This window comes from Serinus canaria, chromosome Z, assembly GCF_022539315.1.
Source record: "Serinus canaria isolate serCan28SL12 chromosome Z, serCan2020, whole genome shotgun sequence".
NCBI classification, from domain to species: Eukaryota; Metazoa; Chordata; class Aves; order Passeriformes; family Fringillidae; genus Serinus; species Serinus canaria.
The window spans coordinates 38,027,560-38,047,579 of NC_066343.1; the positions used below are offsets into that span (position 1 = coordinate 38,027,560).

Here is a 20,020-nt window from a genome sequence, read left to right on the forward strand (position 1 = left end):
TGTATTAACTTAGGTAAAAGAGCTGGCTGGAAGCATCTTTGCACTGCCAGGTGCATGTTACTTGTAACTGACTGACAACAGGCTGGGGTTTGCACAGTTGCCTATCTCTCTGTATTCACTTGAAGTCTCTCTTCTCTTTTGTGTGACGATTGCTATTACAAGAAACTCTTAGCTGGCATATACCACATTAGAGCCCTTTGAGGATGCTCTCAGAAAGTGCCTCCCATTCCTCATTGATGACAAGACTGAACCTGTATCTATGCTAAAGAGCCAGAAACAGTGCCTGTGTCTGTAAGCTGCAGGCAGCTCCTGGAAACCTCCTTACAGAGAGATACAGACATGTTATTTTCTCAATGCCACTGCATAAACAAACTGCTACAGCCAGGAAGACATCAGAGATGCTTTGTATGCCTTGTTATTGATGCTTTCAAAAGGCAGTTTTTAGAAACTCAGCAAATTCCAGTGGACACCAGTGGGAGCTGCATGTTTTTACACCACAAAAACAGCTCTTCTGAGGGAATCCAAAAGTCAGGTTCCTGTTTCTTCACAGAAACTCAGCTGCAGAATACAAGACTGTTCTCCCTCTCCTAGCCTAATAATATTGATAAATACCTAGTTAGTGAAAAAGCCTGGCTTACTGTCTGTCTTAGCAGGGGAAAATGAGATCAGAAAAGGGGGGTCTACAGATTACTTCCTCCAAGAAGATCTTTGCTTCCAACAAAATCTTCAGCATTTGGACTTCTCAGTTTAGTCCTCAGTTTAGTGGGTTTTTCCTGCCGAAAGTACTTGTGCAGGGAAGTATCTTCACAAAGGCTAGTTGGGCAACTCCTCTGCTTAGAACTACATGTTCTCTTAGTTTTCCCCTGTACTCAGCTATTGAAGCTAGATTTGAACAGTTTAAAGACAATGCCCATAAACATTTAAGCAGGGAAAAAAAAAATCAGATAACCAGTTTTTAAAACAGAAAAATGACTAATCTAGAGCCTGGAAGAATTGCTTCTGTGACAAACCTGCTTGCTTACATTTTGCCTTCTCACCTGTCTCTAGTTTTTCACTTGAAGGAATTCTTTGTGGGAAATGCAGCCACAGAAAGCTTCCAAGGCCTTGAGCATAGAAGCTCAGAGATAGAGATGGATACAGTGTTTGACCTTAGACCTTGGAGAAGGCTTGGAGGCTTAGAATAGACTAAAATTAGAACAGACATGAAATAAGAATAAAGATCTGTAGTTTAAGCAGAATTATGTTTTAAGCAAGTAGATATAGGTCTCATATAAGTGGACAAATATGCTAAGCAAGATAGTAGAATACAATTAAAGTTTAGCAATAGAATTTGTTGTAGAGTTGATAAAAAAGTAGAAGATACAGCAATAAGTTTCTGTAGAGTTACATGATTGGATAAAAAAAGATGCATTACAGCAAATAGTGTAAAATGCAGCAATTAGCAATTGGTTCTGAAAATGCTAGTGAGCTTTGTGGAAATTTAAAATAAGAAATTTATGACAGACCTTGTAACTAGGATTATAACAGCTTTGGATACAAGGCTTCTAATGTGATTATTCCATGAGACTGATTTTGCAATAAACCATCTTTTAAATATCTTTTAAACATCTCTTCAGTCGACCCCATCTTTCTTTATCCTGAACAATTCTTGTTTCTTTTCATTTCCATTTCAGGTTTATGTCTTTTAAGTAATTGCAAATGTATCTCGTATTCAGCTAGTGTATTTTTTTAATTGCTGTAGAGATAAAATTATACCTCTGCACTTTGGAAGCGGGCTGAAAGACCGCTGTTATCTATACCTGAAGCAATGACATAGCCTTTGCCTGTTGTGAACTGGACAGCCTTTCCCCACAGCACAGCCCAGTCCTTTCTACTTATTTATTTTGATAATAAATTGTCTGTACATTTGCTTTATACATGAAGAGGAAATAATTCACAAATTCAGATTTCCAAAGCTGTGATAAATAAATGTAAATAAAAGTAAATAAACGACAAAACATACATGTTAATACAATTGCAAATAGCTTTCTGTACTCCTTTTTATTACACATATGACTCAGAGACACAAAGATTCTGGAAGTTGTAAAAATGAGTACCATCCTCCATTCACATGAAGTGTGACTTTCCCAATCTGCATATCTTCCCCACAGTGCAGAAAACATCTGAGGACAGGCAGAAATGTGAGGAGGATGCATCATTGATAAGTCTGCCTCTGATACTGTTACACAAAAAATGCCTTCTTCCCACCAAGCAAGGTCAAATTGTGAGAAGAGAGGTGCTGTAAGTTCTTTAGTAAGAAAACGTGGACCACTCAGAGAATAAGTTCACCCTAATCTACCAAAACATTTTAGCTGTAATACTGTCCGCAGTCTGGTATCCAGCTGCAATACCTGGGAAACCCACCATCCAAGAGCAATGCCTTAATCTTTGGTCACACTTGACCTGGTATCAGGGTCCAAGCTGACCTCTGCTCTAGCTCTCAGGGTGTGATGCCTTTCTTGGAAGGCTGGTCCTGGAGCATGGCCCCTGCAGACTCCTGGGGCTATGTGCCAGCCTCAGCATGGCAAATGCTGCTGCTTTGAGGGCAAAGAGTGAACAGATTAAATGAAGACTGTTCTTCAGAAGCAGGATCACAGAACATGCCTTAAATTCATCAGGTTTGTTCAAATACAGGAAGATGCTTTCTGACTCACTGAGAGAACTATCATGATTTGTTGGCTTATTTTTTTAATGGACAATTGAACCCAGACTGAGTGATGTAGACTCAGGTCTTGAAACCACCAGTGGTATTGGTTGGGCAATAAATGGAAAATTGAGTCTTGCTTTATAACAGTACTTTGAATTAAAATTAAACTTGCTCATTATATTGGTTTAGGAAGCAACAGTTGCAGCAGCTGCTGCCTATCTATAAAAGCATGTGTTTTTTTCCCTTTTTTTTCAGATTGAAAGGAAAGCAAACAACCCAAAAGCTAATAGACTAAAAATATCTGATGGATATAATGGAAAAGATGAAGGGGGACAGATGACATATAGATGAATTGTGCTTCAAAATGTTTAATAGTGAGTAGAACTGAATTTCTTCTTCATGTTCTGTGCCTTTTCATCCACACCTCCATGTAGCCTCTCTCCTGCCAGTGCTTGTTTTGTCACAGCATGTATAGTCCAGGCCCTGTTGAGGCAGGGTGGTAATGGCCCACATTTGCACAGGTCCTGCACCTGTGACAGTGCTGCAGGACCTGCATAGCCTATACAGCACTCAGAAGCTTATCAAAAGTAATGGTCATTTGAAAGCCCAAGAGCTTCTGAAGCACTGAGACTTGAACTAGTTTCAGAAACATTCCTTCAGCTGAGCTGCAGCTCAGCCCTTGCAGGCAGGGCAGGACTGTCAGCGCAGTCCACAAGAGAGCTGGGTCAAGGAAGGACCATGTGACTTCAGCACAGGAATCCTGTGGTGCAGGCAAGAGCACAGAAAACTTCCTTTTCCTTTTTTCAGTACTAACCCTGCCTTCATCACCAAATGGGCCAGAATTAGCTGTACCCAGGAGCTTGAGGAGAGAAGGAAAGGGCTGAGGCTGTCACTCTCCATTTTCTAACAGGAGTAACCTGGTACTGAAGAGAACGCCGTGAGTCAGGAGAGGTCAATCCCACAGTGCTGCATTTGTGGTCCTGTCCTCTCCAGAACAGGTGTGGCTGGTACTCAGAGCTTGCCTTCCTGGTTGAACATTCTCCAGGGTACAGGCTTTCCCAGCTCACATCTGCTAGTGTTTCTGGATTTGGGATAGCTGCTGTTTCCCTGGAGATGGGTAGAGGACTGTTTAATATTCTGCCAAGAGCCACAGGCATCTAGACAGTTTAACCAGAGCTTATGGAAATACTTTTAGGTAAACAGATACTGAAGTTAAGCCTTTATATAGTTTGAAAGTATTTGTGGGTATGGTTTACCAAGCAGTTCAGGCTGATTTGAACCAGGATTAGTGCTGGAAAAAAGACATTCTGGTCCTTCCCTCTCCTGTCAATTCTCATTTCTGCTCTAAGCTGTAGCAGCAAGCTCATTGGGCTGCAAACAATGCCCTCAAAGCCAAGTGACAGCTTCTTCCTGCTGGTTGAGTGAGCTGAACTGGCTGAGTATGCCAGGTATTAGTGTGAATCCCAAAGACTGCAAAGCAAGGGTGGATAGGACAGGTCCTCCCCTTCTAGTGCAACATAGCATTAGATTAATTTAAGAAACCCAAGAGAAATAGATTATCAAAATTTACAGTGTTGGTACTAGAGTGCTGACTAATGGCAGAACCTGGTTAAAATCTCTTCTGTCGCAGGTTAGGCAGAGATTCACACCAACCAGAATCTAATACACCTAGCCTTACATATTCATATCCTATACAAACTCTCTATTAATCTCTCCATTTTTGCCAAAACATTCTCGACTAAATTAAAACTAAAAAGTAGAAAATAGCAAAACACGAGAAGCACAGAAGTTGCTGCAACAGAGTACCTAACTGCTGCCATCTGTCCTGACTCCAGCTACAAAGACATGTGCACTCTCACACAGCAACACCAAACAGGAGACGTCAGCCTTGGTCACATTTGTTGATCAGTTGCCAGCAGTCTCCTGATCAAAACACACGGACTAAGGCTTTGAACTGTGGCTGTCATCCAGAAGAGCACCTGCTCCTCTCTGCCCCAAACGTGTAGTTATGTTGGCTGCTGCATGCTTAGTTTTGTTTACTGTTTCCCACTAACTACACTTTTACAAGACAGCTTAGGTAAGCTGAACACAGCACATACTAAGCTGGCAGAATTAGACTCCCTCTTGCAATCAGTCTAAAGGGACTCTGTCAGAACTGGACGTACAGGGCTCTCCAGGAAACCATACCAGAACATGGGCTGGCTTTAGAAAGAGTGGCTTATCTTATTTTCCAGGTGCCATGTTTACCCGGACTGCAGATGAATGAGGGCCTCCCTTTCCCAAGACTCTTTCTGCATCATGGGGAGTAATGAAGAGGACTTGTCATTGCCTCCAGCTGCCATTTAAAACTGTCTCTGCTCCCTGCAGAAAGCAGTGTAGATGTTTTCCAACGGTGAGTGCCGTTTTCTAGTCTGATTATTTCAACACTTAATTATTCAGTTCCCACTCCCCAGAGCGTTTTATTTACTTGGCTTGTTGGAGCTGGCAATCACAGGTAGGCTTTGGGGAGCAGAGGTTAGGAGAAGCACATCTGGCTTCCAAGATTTGAAATTGCTGCTGTAATTTGATGCCCTGATGGATTAAGAGCTGGAAGGAAGGACTATAGCTATTTACGATATAGCAAAGATACACAGCTTGTGAAATTTGTTCCTCGTGCAAGAACATCAACCTTTTTTTGACCCTAGATTCTGGTTTCAGTCCTTAGCATCTGAACACTGCACCTTTGATCAACAGCTCCTAGTACATAATATTCCCAAGCATTCAACAAGGTTGAGAAGCCATATAATTCACACATTTCCTTCTTTTTCACATTCTCATTCTACCTTCAACACCAGTTTCCTTCCATATAATTAATAGAAATAGCAGGAGATGATAGAGAATATTGAATAAAATCTCTCTTACTTATGGGTTACACTGCAGCCCTCCTCTCCCCACAGGGGCATCCAGGCCAGTCCCTTTGTCATGTCAACTACTGCATTTCTGCCCATCAGGAATAAGACAGCGCTATTCCTGGCTGATGCTGGGAAATGTGAGGACACAACATGTCAACTGAACTTCCCTCTACCATAATACTATGGCTGTGGCTTTAAATACTTTTTACTGTAGAGCACAATTTGGACAACACTTCTCATCAACAGTGGGACTGATTCAATCACTAATAAGAGGAAGGACATCCTCACAATTAAGCATGTGTCAGATGAAAACTAAGTGGCAGAGGCAGTTTAATAACCTTGCACCACACCCTCCCTGATGGCAACAGAGCACTCAAAAAATCCCTGTTCTTGGCAGTGCTAATAGAGGCCTTGTCAGAATTGCAAACATGACACAGTATGTCTCCAGCTGGGATTTTTAAGTGCTGGGAAGCACCCTCTGGTCCACAGAAGAGAGTCTTCTTCTGGGCACACAGAGGAAACACTTCTACCAAGCAGAAGAGGCAGAAATCAGACTCTTTTGGTATGAAAGACTGTGCTCTTGGGCAATATTTACTATGAGTAATTCCAGCCCAATTTCTTAGTTGTCTTGTTTCACAATATAGTCAAATCACTTGCACTACAGGATTTCCACACTTCATTATGTTTCCTAGATTTGAAAAAGACAAAATAATTCACCTGGCAGATAAGTTTTAAAAGTGGAAATTGCAGAAAGAGAATACAAAGATCTCGTTACAACTAAAATTACTGTATATGCAACTGATTTGCTTCCCAAAATTGTCATTAGCACTGTTTGCACACTTTACTTTTTGAGATTAACCTCAGCACTGGCACAGAAATGTAAGCCCTTGAGCTGGCTGAGATTAGGTCTGCAGATCAGTTTCTCCAAGCTACAAATGGAAATTGGCTTTAGCTCATGCAAAATGTGGCTCTGGGCTGGGTGGATGTTAATAATAAGGTTGCAGTGGCACAACAGTCTTCATACCTGATGTGTATGTGTGGATGCAAGGCTCTAAATTCCTCTTAGGGAAGGTAAGGTGGTCTTCCTTCACACTCCCTGCTGGTGGCAGGGAGAGGTGGGGCTGAGTGCTGCAGCGAGCCTGCCCAGGTTCTTCTTCCACACCTCCCACATCATGCCTGGGAGCGTGGCTTTGGCAGGAAAACCCATTTGCCCAGCAGAAAGGTGTCTTTTTGCCTCGCCCTCTCCAGTGGGAAGGTGTTGGGAAGCCCTGTCTGTGGGAGCCCCCCCCTTTCTCTTGGCCCTTGATCAGGACTGGTCCAGGGCATGGGAAGGTTGCCACAGTGCCTTTGTCTGGGAAGGCACGTGGGAGTGACCTGTGGCAGCATCTGCCCTCTTGTTTGTGCTCCTGAGGGTAAATACATTTCTGTAGGTAAAACACCTTCTCTCTTGGTATACTTTTTGGTATTCATTTTGTTGTTATTGTGTTTCTTACTCCATTGTTTTTTGCACTCAGGAAATTTTTATCTCAGCCTCTGCCTTTGTCCTTCTCTTACTGGAAGCTTTGGAGGTAAGGGGAGTGGTTTATTTGGGTTTAATTTCCTGCTGGTGTTAAACCACCACAACTTCCGTCTGTCATGCAAAGGCACACTGAAGTCATGACTCTTCTGTGGTGGATGTGTATCAAGGGGTTGTGGCTTCAGATTGACAGTGGATAACAGAAGTTTTTTAATACCAGATTTTGAAACTAATTTTTCTAACAACAGAAACAATTTGCATATTACTTCATTTACCAGTCAAAGTAACAGTTGGCAGAAAAGTCTCTTTTAGGAGCTGATGGACAAATTCTGCCAAAGATTATGTTTTTCCATTGGAGAAAACTTTTCTTTTAGAGATTTCATTGAAAAACAGTAAAACCAATGTGCATCAGAGATGATGATGATAAATATTTGCTGAAAAAAAGTGTTTTTCAGCAATTTTTTTATATATTGGCTTCACTTCTGGAAATGAAAAGGTGTAGTCCAACAACCTCTGAAAGAGGAGGAAAGTTCCCCTTAGTGCTTAATGCAGTAGTACAACTACACATGAACATCAAACTTAAGTCTAGTGAGATCCCTTTGTGAATTATGAATTCTGCTCCTGGTGGAATGTGAAAGATGCTTTAAGTCTAGCACACCATAAACAAAAACATAAACCAGTGGCACCTCTGTTCTCCTCACCAGATGCCATATTTTGGTATTTCCAGGTATATCCATGGGAAATTCAGAGATCATGTCCACACTGTGCAGCTGAATTTTGCTGGAGTTGGGCACATGGTTGAACTGATGGTAGAAAGAGGCCCTTGGGACTATCATGTTTATTTAACAAGCACCCAATGCACTCACTTTGACCTGTGCTCTCCTGTGCAATGTCTGGTTCACCTGATGCCACAGACAGTGTTTCACATGAGTGATGTAGCACTCTTTCCTTCAGTGAGCAATTTAAAACAAAAAGGTGGGTGTGATAAGGGAATTGTGAAAATACTGTGCTAGAATGGAAGACTTAACATCTTTACTGAAGATGAATGTGTAAAACAAGGCAGAATTTCTCTCTGGCATGCTTTTCTTTGGTGACTGTGGGAGTTCTGTGGAGCTTTCCTAGCCAGGATGGTAAGAAACAGGACAACTGCGTGATGCTAAGTCACAGCTGGGGAGGCTGTTCTTCCTGTATCTCTCCTTCACCTTCTGCTGAAAAATATTCTCCCTGTTTTGCTAAGTACAAACCAATAGTATGTCTTGGAGAATAAATGAGAAATGGGAAGTCACATGGTAGCTTTGAATTCATCTATTCATATCTGTCCTGTAGACCCAAACTGGCACCCGATTAGGTTCCTTTCTGTATTTTCCTGGGATGGCAGCAGTAAGTGAGTTGCACAACATTTCTCAGGCAGGTATTATTACCTGGGATAAAAAGGCCTGGAAATCTTCCTCTTCCTATTAGCACTTCCAAGATTTGTGCCTTCATGATTCAGTTCTTGAAGCCTACATGGAAACTGTGTTAATCCATCAGTTTAAGCATTTATGCAGCTCCTTTTTGAGCTTCTATAAGCAGATTGATACTGCAGATGATGCCTTAAGAAGATGCCTCTGAAACCTGTACTAGTACCTGACTACCAGGTCTAGCAGCTGCAAGTGATGTTTCCTTCTTACTGTGAGCAACTGAGGAAATTTAGCCCATCCTGTCTGATACTAATTTGGTTATGGTGACTCACCTCCTTACATGTTTTCCAGGGTAATTGTTACAACATTCTCTAGCTGGGAACACAATCCCCAGGGGTCTGTAGAAAATTTTTATTTGAAGTCTTCTAGTTGTAGAGAATGGTGTTTAATTTTTTAAGTATAACCAAATCTGAGTCTAATTCTAGCTACCAGGTGTTATTGGGAAACACTTCTAAAGAAATATCTTTCCTGCTTCTGCAGATACATACCTTAGGAATGATGAAATAATCCATACTATAGGCTTAGGAGGATATGTTTCTGTCCTACAACTCATCTGGACCTACTGACACATTGCCTTTGGCACAAAATTCCAGACTTGTACTTATTGTTTTTCCAGTAATAAAAATTTTGGCTTAGCAGTAATTGATTGCTCTTAGCACTCTGCGGAGTACTTTTTTCTCATATTTGCAGCCAATGGAAAGATGTAAAAATGATACAAAGTTATAGAGTTATATTTAGTGATAGCGGGATTTGCTGCTAACCTTCTCTCTGTGCTTCTTTCGCTTAGCTGATAGCCACATCTGTTTTGACTTGTAAGCAGTCATGTGTAGGGGGTCTGAAAGTGAAGCTGATTCATCTTTCATGGGAAACAGACTAGTCAAACTATACTTCTTTGTGGCCAGGCTAAAAAAGTTGATTTTGCAATGCAATGAGTAGCTCAAAAAGTGAAGCACAGGATGACTCAAAGAGTCATTCACATGCTGTCTTTTAACATCAGCAGTCTAGCCCCTCTAATGCAAGAGCCTTCCCCTCTCTCCCATGCTTCTCTGGCAGCAGTTTTGAAAAGTTTAACTTCATCCTCCAGGGCACCACATGCTGGTGTTTCACTAAGTCCTTACTCATGCAGATTTCAACCCTCTCCCCCAGCCCTCCAGCTTTGATTGCTGATGTGCAGCAGAAGCATCCTGACTATACTTCCAACACATATAGTCCAGATATAAACACATACTTCCAGTTACCTTCCAGAGAACACATATACTTCCAGCCCTCATACAGTCTCCAGGTGTGTTACAGTCAGCTGTGACCGTGCCTGAATCCATAGGGAACATACCTCACCAAGCTGTATTCCAAATCCTGTGCAGATACAACAGAGAGCGTGTTCATGAGCCTGGACACAGAGCTACCAGACATGCCCAAACCATTGCAGCAGGTGCTACATTTCTGCAGGAGTATGTGTGGGCTCAGGCTGTCACCATCTCTTTGCTGAGAAATCCATGTAAGATGCAGCGTGCCAAGCATTCACTCCTGTTTGAGACCCCCTTGTCACTGTGCCCTAAATTCTTCTTAGTCTTCCTCTCTGCCTAGTGTATATGAGTGCATATTGGTAGGGTAGGTGTCCTAGCCTTGGTGACTGCAGGAGCCGGAGTTTGGGCAAGGTGGTCCAGGTCTGCCTTGTCTCAGGACAGGCCAGTGAATTTTAAGCTACATCCAACTGACTCAGCAACATAATTGATTTCTGAAAAATGATCTGTAAATATGCATGTGTTGGATTTGGACCTGACCCAAACTAGTCTGGTGGGTGCAGAAACGCTAGGTCAGTTTGGTTAATGCAAAACTGAACCAGATCCACCGAGATCCTCAGCTAGCTTTGAGGCAGAATAGCTGCTGGTCCCACTGCTCCAGTAAAGCTTGTTATGATAAAAGATGTAGCCATACAGAGGAATAGCATCTGTTCCCTTCTGTGTACTGCTCATATGACTTTTGAAGACCCAAGTACTTCTACCTGCAAAGTCTGAGTGGCTTGGCTGTAACCCAAAAAACTTAGGCATTGTTGAAAACCAATTTTATTTCTCTTTTGCAACCACTGCCTTCTGAGTCAGACAATGCCTGAAAATAAATGTGAGTGAGTGAATTTCTTTTTCCTTTTTTTTTTTTTCCACACAATGGACTGAGTTTAACAAATAAAAAAATCAAATATAAATAAATTTCAGTAATGTGCAGAGTGCTTTTAGGCTAGCTTCAAAGATACTCCAATGCTCCATCTTCTCTGACTTAGCCAACAGCATGCTTCATTTACTTTCTCTGGAGTTACAATTTGGGCATTACTCCTCCATTTCATTGTCAAAGCTGAAATAGTGATGCAGTTCAAATCGAGGCACCTGTTTTAAACAAGGACGCTGTAACACAGCATCTCTGCAATAAAAAGATTGCAACGAATTAGGGAGGTAACTTCTCCTTTGAGGGAGGAACACAGCCAACAGAGGTTTAGGACCTGGAACTGGCTCTAAAAACTTCACTGTTGCTCTCTATAAAGACCTGACCATTTAGGAAACTGGCTCCTTTCTAAACTTCCTGGTGCTGTCAAGCATGTGACATTTTGGAGTTTCTAAACTCTTGTAGTTTCATAACTTTTTCAATCACTTGAATCCCAAAAGTCCTAAAACCTGTGACTCTCTTCATCTTACCCTTGTCTCCTCATCCTTTCAAGGTGAGAAAAATCATACATATCCACCTCCACCTGAGGCCATCTCTGGGTGCCCATGGCCTACCTTAAAATCATCTGCATGTAACCACTGATCTCTTCTGGCTTTCTAAACTCAGCAGTTAGGACAACAACAAAACTTCTAAAAATAGTACAACCAATAACACCCAATAAAACTAGCCATATGAAGCTCTTCTTTTATTTGATGCATGTTGCTGCATGCTGGGGAGAAATCACTGGGAAAACAGCCTGCACCAAAGTGTTTGCTTCTTCTCTATCTTCTTCAGAAAATTTCTTCAAGATTTGAGTCTGAGTACCAGTAGAATAGTTCTCGTTCTCTAAACTGCAAGATAATCTGTAATGCATCTTGGCCTTGAGCACCAAAGTTCAGAGTTTGTCTATATTATGGATTTTGAAGACAAAATTGAAAATTGTCATTCATTGGTTTATCCTCAAGATTATGTTTCAGCAGCTCTTCTCTGAAGCTACAAAGATGATTACTGTCCAGCTTCTGTTATTTCACTGTCAGGAGCTAAGCTCATCATGTCCCTTGCATGTACTATACATTCTGTACTCATATGACTAAACTCTTTTGACTTTGCAAAGACCTGCATTTTCTCCATTTCTGGAGTGAGTCAGAGCAGGATCTTTGCCTCTTCTAAACCCAGTTCTAAAAACTGTAGAATGAAGCTCTGCTCCTAGTTGCATTCTCAACACAAAAGAATTAATAAAAGTGAAGCAACAGAAGGGATGCTCACTTGTAACATTTGGCTAGCCTTTTTTTTTTAATCCCCAAATTGTCATTTAGGAAACAAATTTTTTATTTTTTTGATCAGTAGCACAGGATTTATAAGAAAGGAATCCAAAGCTATCCTGTGACTGTGATTCACTTTCCTGAGCCTTTTACCATGAAAACTGTAAATGATGCAATTGGCTGTGACTGCTAGTCAAAGGTTCATCATAGAGTCTGCTAAGTAATTTATACTCCCAGGTCTACATTTTACAGTAAATGGAAGCAAGGAACTGTGAGAAACATGCTGTTGGGAAGGGAAAAACAAAGAGAAAGTAAAAGGAGTAGTTAATCAGTGTTGGTAAGTTGACCACACATCTCAAGTGTGCATAAAGCATTTGGGTAGGGGGCAGGTGAGGAAACCTTTTGTGGTAGAAACCCAGGAAGTTTTCTGACATGAGAAAGACCCCTCCACTTACCAGAATCTGACAGAAGCACTAAACACGTCCGCAGCTGGAAGCTGAAATATGGTAGTGGCCATTAATTGACAGAGGTAAGTACAGGCTGTGTAGAGCTGGGCTCTGCACCAGCCCACTTAGAGCAGCAGTGGGAGATGCTGAACACAGTTTGTCAGAAGCAGAATATTAAAACACAGGTCAGGGTAGGACTGCTCATAAACCATACTTCTTATTGAGGACTAGACTTTAAAGGAATGATAAGGAATAATTAACTATGGAGCCCAGCAATAGCTCGGACCTGGGGAAAGATTTAATTAAGCAAGGGTAAAATAGGCAAAGAAAGGCAGGGGGAAACAGCAACTAGCATTTTAAGAAGATCTTGCTTAAATCCTTTGCAGCACACATAGGGCAGAGGTATTGTGCAAAGCTGCCTGCAGAGTGTGCCATGCCAAGACTGTGCAGCTATCAGGGAGTAATGCTGAGATTTTAAATAAGCAGCACCAGCAGAGTCCCTTGTGTGATGAGGGGATATTTAATGTAAAGGACAATTATTGCAGCACAAGTTCTAATGCAGTGTCCTCTCTCTCTGCAGCACAGCATTATCTGGAGAATTCCTGATGACAGACTCACATTTGCTGTTTTGGTTTCCATTATGAAAAACCACAAAGAAAAAGCTATGTAGCAAACAGCTTTGGCTTGCCATTTGTTAAAATGAATGCAGATTCTTCTGCTGTACAGGGACCACCTTTGCCATTAAAAAAACCCCATAAATATTCCTGACACTAAGAAATTCCCCTGAAGTCAAACAGGAGGTTGAAGAACTTCAGAAGGCAGGTATTGCCTCTCCTCAATTCTGAGTGTAAAGAGAAGAAGTTTTGATACCCTTCAGCAACAGAATGTGGTCAACAAGGAGGCAACAAGCAACAGTTTATTTGTAGAAAAATTCTTTAAAATTTACTACAATGTAAGATTAAGGAAAAAATAGTCTTAATATATATACATACAATATATATAAACAAACACATATCGCACCATGAAAATTACATGCTTTTAGAACAGAGAATGGGTCATATTCCCTCATATCAATTTAAAAGTTATCACTGCAAGAAACCTTGCTTCCTTTTTTTTTTTTATCCCCATCAAAGTTTTCAAGTACAGGAAGTAAGTAATGCAGGATCTAATAGTAGAAAACCTTTGTTATACACAAATTACAACTGACAGCTAGACAATATTATTCTGCAGTATCCAACACTTGTATTTTTTGTACTCTATTATAATGATATGAACTTTTACCTGAGGTGCATGGAAATAACAAAGCAAGATAATTGGCAAGTTTAAGAGATTTTCACATTATGATTTGACTGTAATTGAAGTTGATTAGGTATCACACCTATACCTATAGTACTGGCACAAGAATGCTCTGCGTGAGTCATCACCAATGACTTAGAAGTGCAGGAAAAAATAATAGGCAAGCACCACTTGCAATGATAAGCATGCAGACAATTTAAGTGAAACAGAGGTAGCATGTTCTTGTAACTCCAGCAGGGTCATTCAAATCAACTGCACCCTCCCTCCTGCAAAAGGCACTCACTTTTTCAGCTAAAAACGATGCACTTAAGTTTGGTCAGATTGACCACAAATGGTGGATTTCTCTCCTTACAAATATAAAAAGAAGTTAAGCAGAGGACACAGTGAAAAGGAAAAAAAAAAAAAAAAAAAAAAGAATGTAAGAAACAGACACATAAGGTATATGTGCTATTCCTCTCCCCCTACCTTTTACGGGAGAATTATATAAAACAGTTGCAGTACGTAATCTAAAAGTTAAGACTTTCCAGTTGAAATGGCAGTATTAAGCAGCACATTCTCAATCAGAAATAGTTTTAAACCACCAGAAGTACACCAGTCTTTTTAATAAAAAGCAACAACTCACAGTTAGGAGTAGAAAGTTTATGCACAAAAAAGGTGGTGCCAGAAGGATCCTCTGATGCAAAAGCTCATAAATTAGTATGCACTGTAACTTTTATACTGTATCTTTTATCCTTTCTGCACTTTGAGAGGATATCCATACAAAACACCTCCTCTTACCGTGACACTACAGAACTAATTGAGTTATAAGATGTGCCACTGTTGCAACTGGAGGCATAAGCCTCTTGACCATTAGCATCTAAATTAATTTTGAATACAGAAGATGCCTTCAGTAAGAAATCTGCTGCATCTCTGCGACCCAATTCCCTCAGCTTAGACATCAGTATGCCTACAGTGCTGTCAGGTGCATTACTCCATTCCTGCAGAAGGGCATGAACTGGGCTTGAAAGAAAGTAATTTTGTGTTCCATTATTTGTATTGTACTTTGCAACAAGATCAGGGAGGCCCAGGTTCATGGCAAGAAGGCACCAATCTTTGCCCATTGGATCAGGTGGATCCAAAAGTCGACTTAATTTTCTCCTGATAAGTAGATTCAGATCAGAAACATGAATATCCATTCCTAGGCTTCCCTGGGAGTAAACATCAAGACACCCAAAACACAGTATACTGCTAAAGCTCTCTTTATATCCCCCCATAGTGTTAGTTAGTGATGTCTCCTTTTGACTCTGTGCACGGAAAAAGTCTCTAGGCTGGTAGACCATTACTGGTTCATGATGTTCCCTCAGCTGCTGAGGACTAAGGTAATATTTCCCAGTCAGAAGACCTGGTAAGGTTGTTGCTATTAAGTTATCAATGGTGCTGCACACAGAATCCAGAAGTAAACAGCACTTGATCTTCTCTGTTTCCAGTCCTCTAACTTGAACCTCTATACCCTGCCCATGGTTGACCAGCAGCACTAAAAGCTCAGCTCCACGATTCATAATCTTTGATCCATTTACCCATAGACGTATATCAGCATCTCCCTCTGTGCTCTGCTGATGAATCCACCTGCAGAGATTCACCTGAACTTTATGAAAAATTCCACAAGGAAATGGGGTAAGATGTTCCACAGGAACGATTCTAACACCACCATAAATCAGCACTTCATCCTCCTCATCAGTCCAAGACCTGTGAAGATTGTCAGTCTTTATGAGAGCAGGAATATCCACCATCGCTCCACTGCTGAGGTCCCTTGCACAGATATCCATGGCATCCAAAATCTGTATCAGTTCTTCCACGTCACTATCTGTCACCAGACGCTGGATGTCCTCCATGGTGTACCGACCTCTATAGTGATGGAGGGCTTTTGGGCTCTCCACTGACAAGATTTTTCCAAGGACATTAGAACAGAGCCAGCGAGGATCCAGAAGCACAACATCTTGGACAGTTTCACTCTGCATGATGTTAATCTGTTTATAAATATGAAAGTTACTGTTTAGGTCTTGTGAAGTACAAGATGATAGCCCATGTTCTCGCCTTCCTAACAGACTTGCCTTCCCAACAGACCTGACAATTTGATTAAAACTGCTCACAGGAAAAAAAAACATTTAAATATTTGTGCATTTAAATATATGGCAAGTATTCAGAAGAAAAAAACAGATCTTGTTGTTATTTTCCACTAGTAATGAGATGATTACAGCCCAACAGCTGGAAAGCCTAGTCATGCCCTGCCAGCTGTTTGTACAAAGGTGCTATCCTAGTACTCAATTTCTAGTGAACACTTATAAATCTCTCATATGCAGTGAACACTTCATTGAAGGTGATAACATAGTGATCCTTTCTGGGTATTTTATATTCTTAAAACTATAGCAATAAACTGTAATTCTTCCTGTCTCAAAGAGATTATGTTAACAAAATAGAAGCCACAAGACATAATGATAACGGAAAGCATTACTAAGCATTCTCTACTTCTTATGATGTCTTAAGAGGAAGAGAAAAAAACATACAACTTTAGACATTTGCTTAAACTCATAAAGAAATATTCTACCAGAACAGTAACTTGCAAAAAAAAGAAATGGAATTTAGATAAAAATACTTACTTCTCCTATGCTATGCAACTGCTGTGCAATATGCCGTAGGTCGTTTTCGCTTGCTAAGGGATTAAGATGTTCCTGCACATCATACACAAACTGCTGCAAGGACATCAGCTGGTTGGGCCCATTAATTTTTCTCCAGGAAGGCAGTGTGGAGATTATTTTTTCACATAGGTGAGTCATAGGTGGGCAAGTCTTAGAAAAGCACAGAAAACATCCACTTGAGAATAGTGGTACTGTTTTTTTATATGGAGGTCTAGTGCATTTATAAGGAATATTCAGATCTAAAGAGCTCCCTTTGTGCTAGACCCTTACACTTTCATCTGACATTCACTTGCCACAAGTTCTACCCACCTTTTCTTGAAAAAGTGAATTGCAGAAAATAGTTTTTCACTGAAATAAGCAAATTTTCCAAATATCACCATGAGTTGCCATCATGCATCTGTAAGTTAATACTTATTTCTGAAATTATGAGAATTTATTTAGAATGTGTACTCATCAATATATTTACAGGACCAATTTACTTCAAAAGGTGAGACAGCAGGGTGCTAAATAAGAAGCAAAAATGCTACTTTGATGTATTGATTGCCTTAGACTTCACTGATGCCTTCTTGCTCATCTTCAAGCCACAGCCTCCACTTCTTATGCAGTAAAACCCTTCAGATTTCAAGCTAGTGACTATAGCTATATTAAAGCTTTCTTAGAGAAGAGAAGCTTACAAAATCAAGAGACCACCAGGAATATAAAATAGGCTGAATTTTGCATGAATCTAATTATTTTCCTCAACCCACAGAATTACCTCAGTAGTACTTTTAATCAACTACAAAAAATACATTTCAAAAGTAGCTGCAGAAAATCTTGCTGGTGTGTAACATGATATTAATCCAGTTAGCACATGGTACCAAAAATTTGATTTGGTCACCCTTATTATGGAAGTCTCCATGGATTCATGGTGATACCATCAAAGCACGGCTACACTTCAACTTTAGTCTCATATGCATATACCTATACATACAGATACAACTGCAAAAAAAGCAATATTTTTCAATTAAAAAATGCAGTCAAAAGTTAATACATATTAAGTTTACATATCCATATTCAGGTTACAGATCCATATTTGGAATTATCTTTCTAACAGTTGAGAAAACTGTTCTACTCTGGTGGGTTTTTAAATGAAAAAATTTGTTTTCTTGAAATATATTTATAATATATTCCTCTGTTTCTCTATAATATTATGCTGAATAAAAAAAATGAAAATGGGGGACCAATGTTGGAATCCAATCACTGCCAATCAAAAACAAAAATTATGACTTTAAACTGATATCTCAAATTGTTTCCTTTCAACAGAGAGTATTTTGGTCATCTGGTTGAAACAGCTACTCGTTTCAAAATGCTGACTGAATCTTTGATGTCACGGCTCTGTTTATCACAGGACCTGTCAAGTGTGCTGTTAGAACATTGGAACGACTGTGGTTTCTGTATGCTTCATTATTCTAAGTTTGAAATTTACAGTAGATCATTACACAAGACGTTCACATTTTGGCTCATCCAACCCAGACTATGAAGACACTACTTACAGAAATTATCTGGCTTCTTATTTCTTGCAAGTGATTTCGGAGAAGCTTCATATCTTTAGACCCAGATGCTCCAGCATCCAGGACAAATAACTTCTCTGAAATTTGCAAATCATTTCCAAATCTAAAAAAAAAAAAAAAATTATTATTAACTTAGGCCCAAATCCAGTTTATTTCTTAATACAATCCTACTTCAGTCTTAAATTATACTAGAGTTGTTTTTCCTCAAGGAATAATGAAGTTTAAGTAATGATTATATTGAGATATTTTATAAGCACAGACACTATAGCGGCTGTGTAATTTTCTTTAAAATAAGCAGACGTATTGAGAGAAAACTGTTTTCTCTCAGGATGAAGAGTGAATATGTGTAAAAAAATTGTAACTGCATCACATGACCTGTAATTACAAACCAAAACATTTCACTAGAGATGAGATTACAGGAATTTATTGTTCTAAGGCCTTAATGTCTGTTGCTTGCTTTCTTCTCACTTTAAATAGTTCAGTAGGCATTGATGTTGACAGCTCACTTTCCACTTACTTTTGATTTTCCAACCACACAGGCCTGTTTGCCTAGCTCTGGAGAGATTTGCAGTAAAAAGCACTCCAGCACCAAAGATGACACACAGGTATTTTTTATTGGTTTATTTCAATTTATTAAGATACTGCCCCCCCTCCCCAGCTATTGTGCTGGAATTCCGACATCTGTTTCTTGTAGAGCTCAGACAAGTGTCCACACTGACAGGTATGGATGACTTCTTATACCCAGTGTTTCCCACTTACATGCTCACTCTGAATATAAGGTATTGTTACTTTAAACAATAGTATGTTTATGGAAAATTCCCCATTTCCATCAACTGTTAGCATGTGCTCGAGACATTTGCTGGAGAAGTCTATAAATTTCACTAACTTCTATGCACCTCTTGGATGGCCTTGACACCTGTGTGACTCCACAATGTCCAGCTTTTTGCAAACTGTGTGGGGAGTGAGACCTCATTTAAGGTTTTTTCATAGGTGTCCTAAATCAGTAAAGAGCTAAGGGCAGTTCTCTGGTAAAGTTTCCTTTTTTTGCATCCAATTTTTTATGCAAATGCAAATGGCCAACTTTTCTGAGACTAGTGCAAAACTTGAGAACCAAGATGTTAGACAGAAAGTTGGAATGGGTCTTTGGATGTAGCCCAGTGTTTACAGGGTGAGACTGCCTACACCACAATTAATTTTGTTTTAGGGCAGCTTACTCACTGTAATATTGGTAAATGTTTCAATTTTAGCACAACATATGCTTCCTGAACATATTCAAAATATCATAGTATGATACAAGCCATATAAAAACCTTTTAGCTATTCCAATGCATTTTAATATTTTTCTTTCCAATTAGCATGTTTAAACACTATGTATAAATATACTTCCCACTTACCTGTTCCTGATTTCTTTCAATAGGGAGATGTCTTTGTCATACCAGAACTCTCCCCCGACAGGCCGAGGCAGATTCACTATGTCAGCATGCGTGGCAACCAAAACAACACGCAGGGGACTTTTCAGCTTTCCACCAAATGCTAGAAGAGAAACAAGAGGGCTCCCTCACTACGAGCCATGCCTATGGAGATGGCTGATACTGACCCAGAAAAGCAGAAATAAATTTTCCATTCTTCATACCGACAACTTTTGTAGTTATTTACCAACTCTAAGCACAGCCATTGACAGTGTAACTGCTGATGCTCTGGAAATTATCTGCTTACAGGTCTGTGTATATAAGGCCCAATTTTAATAGCTAGACAATTTGGATAACATCAGATACATATATATTGTGTTACTTTATTGTTTTAACAAAAACAGTAATCAAGTAATCAGTAGCACTAATGATATAGCTACTAACTACAAACTATGACAGCATGAGGGTTAAAAAATTAGAAATAGCAGCTTCTTGAAAGGATTCTGCATAATCTTTGCAGAGTCCTTAATATTACAGGTGCGGAATAGAGGATTGTAGAACACAAAATGGCTACAACATTCATATGTTGATATGAATGCTATTTTGCAGTACTTACACAAACAATGACCTCTCACTT

General features: G+C 40.0%; 1 protein-coding gene across 3 annotated transcripts in view; it reads right to left on the reverse strand.

Moving 5' to 3' along the window:
• Window positions 1-13,339: 13,339 nt before the first annotated feature.
• DAPK1 (death associated protein kinase 1) overlaps window positions 13,340-20,020 on the reverse strand; it is an 84,682-nt gene continuing 78,001 nt past the window's right edge. For all 3 annotated transcript variants that reach the window (XM_050987003.1, XM_050987004.1, XM_050987002.1), the window contains 4 exons: window positions 19,369-19,507; window positions 17,958-18,078; window positions 16,387-16,575; window positions 13,340-15,756 (listed from right to left, as the gene is read on the reverse strand). In XM_050987003.1, coding sequence (XP_050842960.1) covers window positions 14,524-15,756; window positions 16,387-16,575; window positions 17,958-18,078; window positions 19,369-19,507 — 1,682 coding nt within the window. In that variant the 3' untranslated portion in view covers window positions 13,340-14,523. The remainder of the gene's footprint in view (window positions 15,757-16,386; window positions 16,576-17,957; window positions 18,079-19,368; window positions 19,508-20,020) is intronic.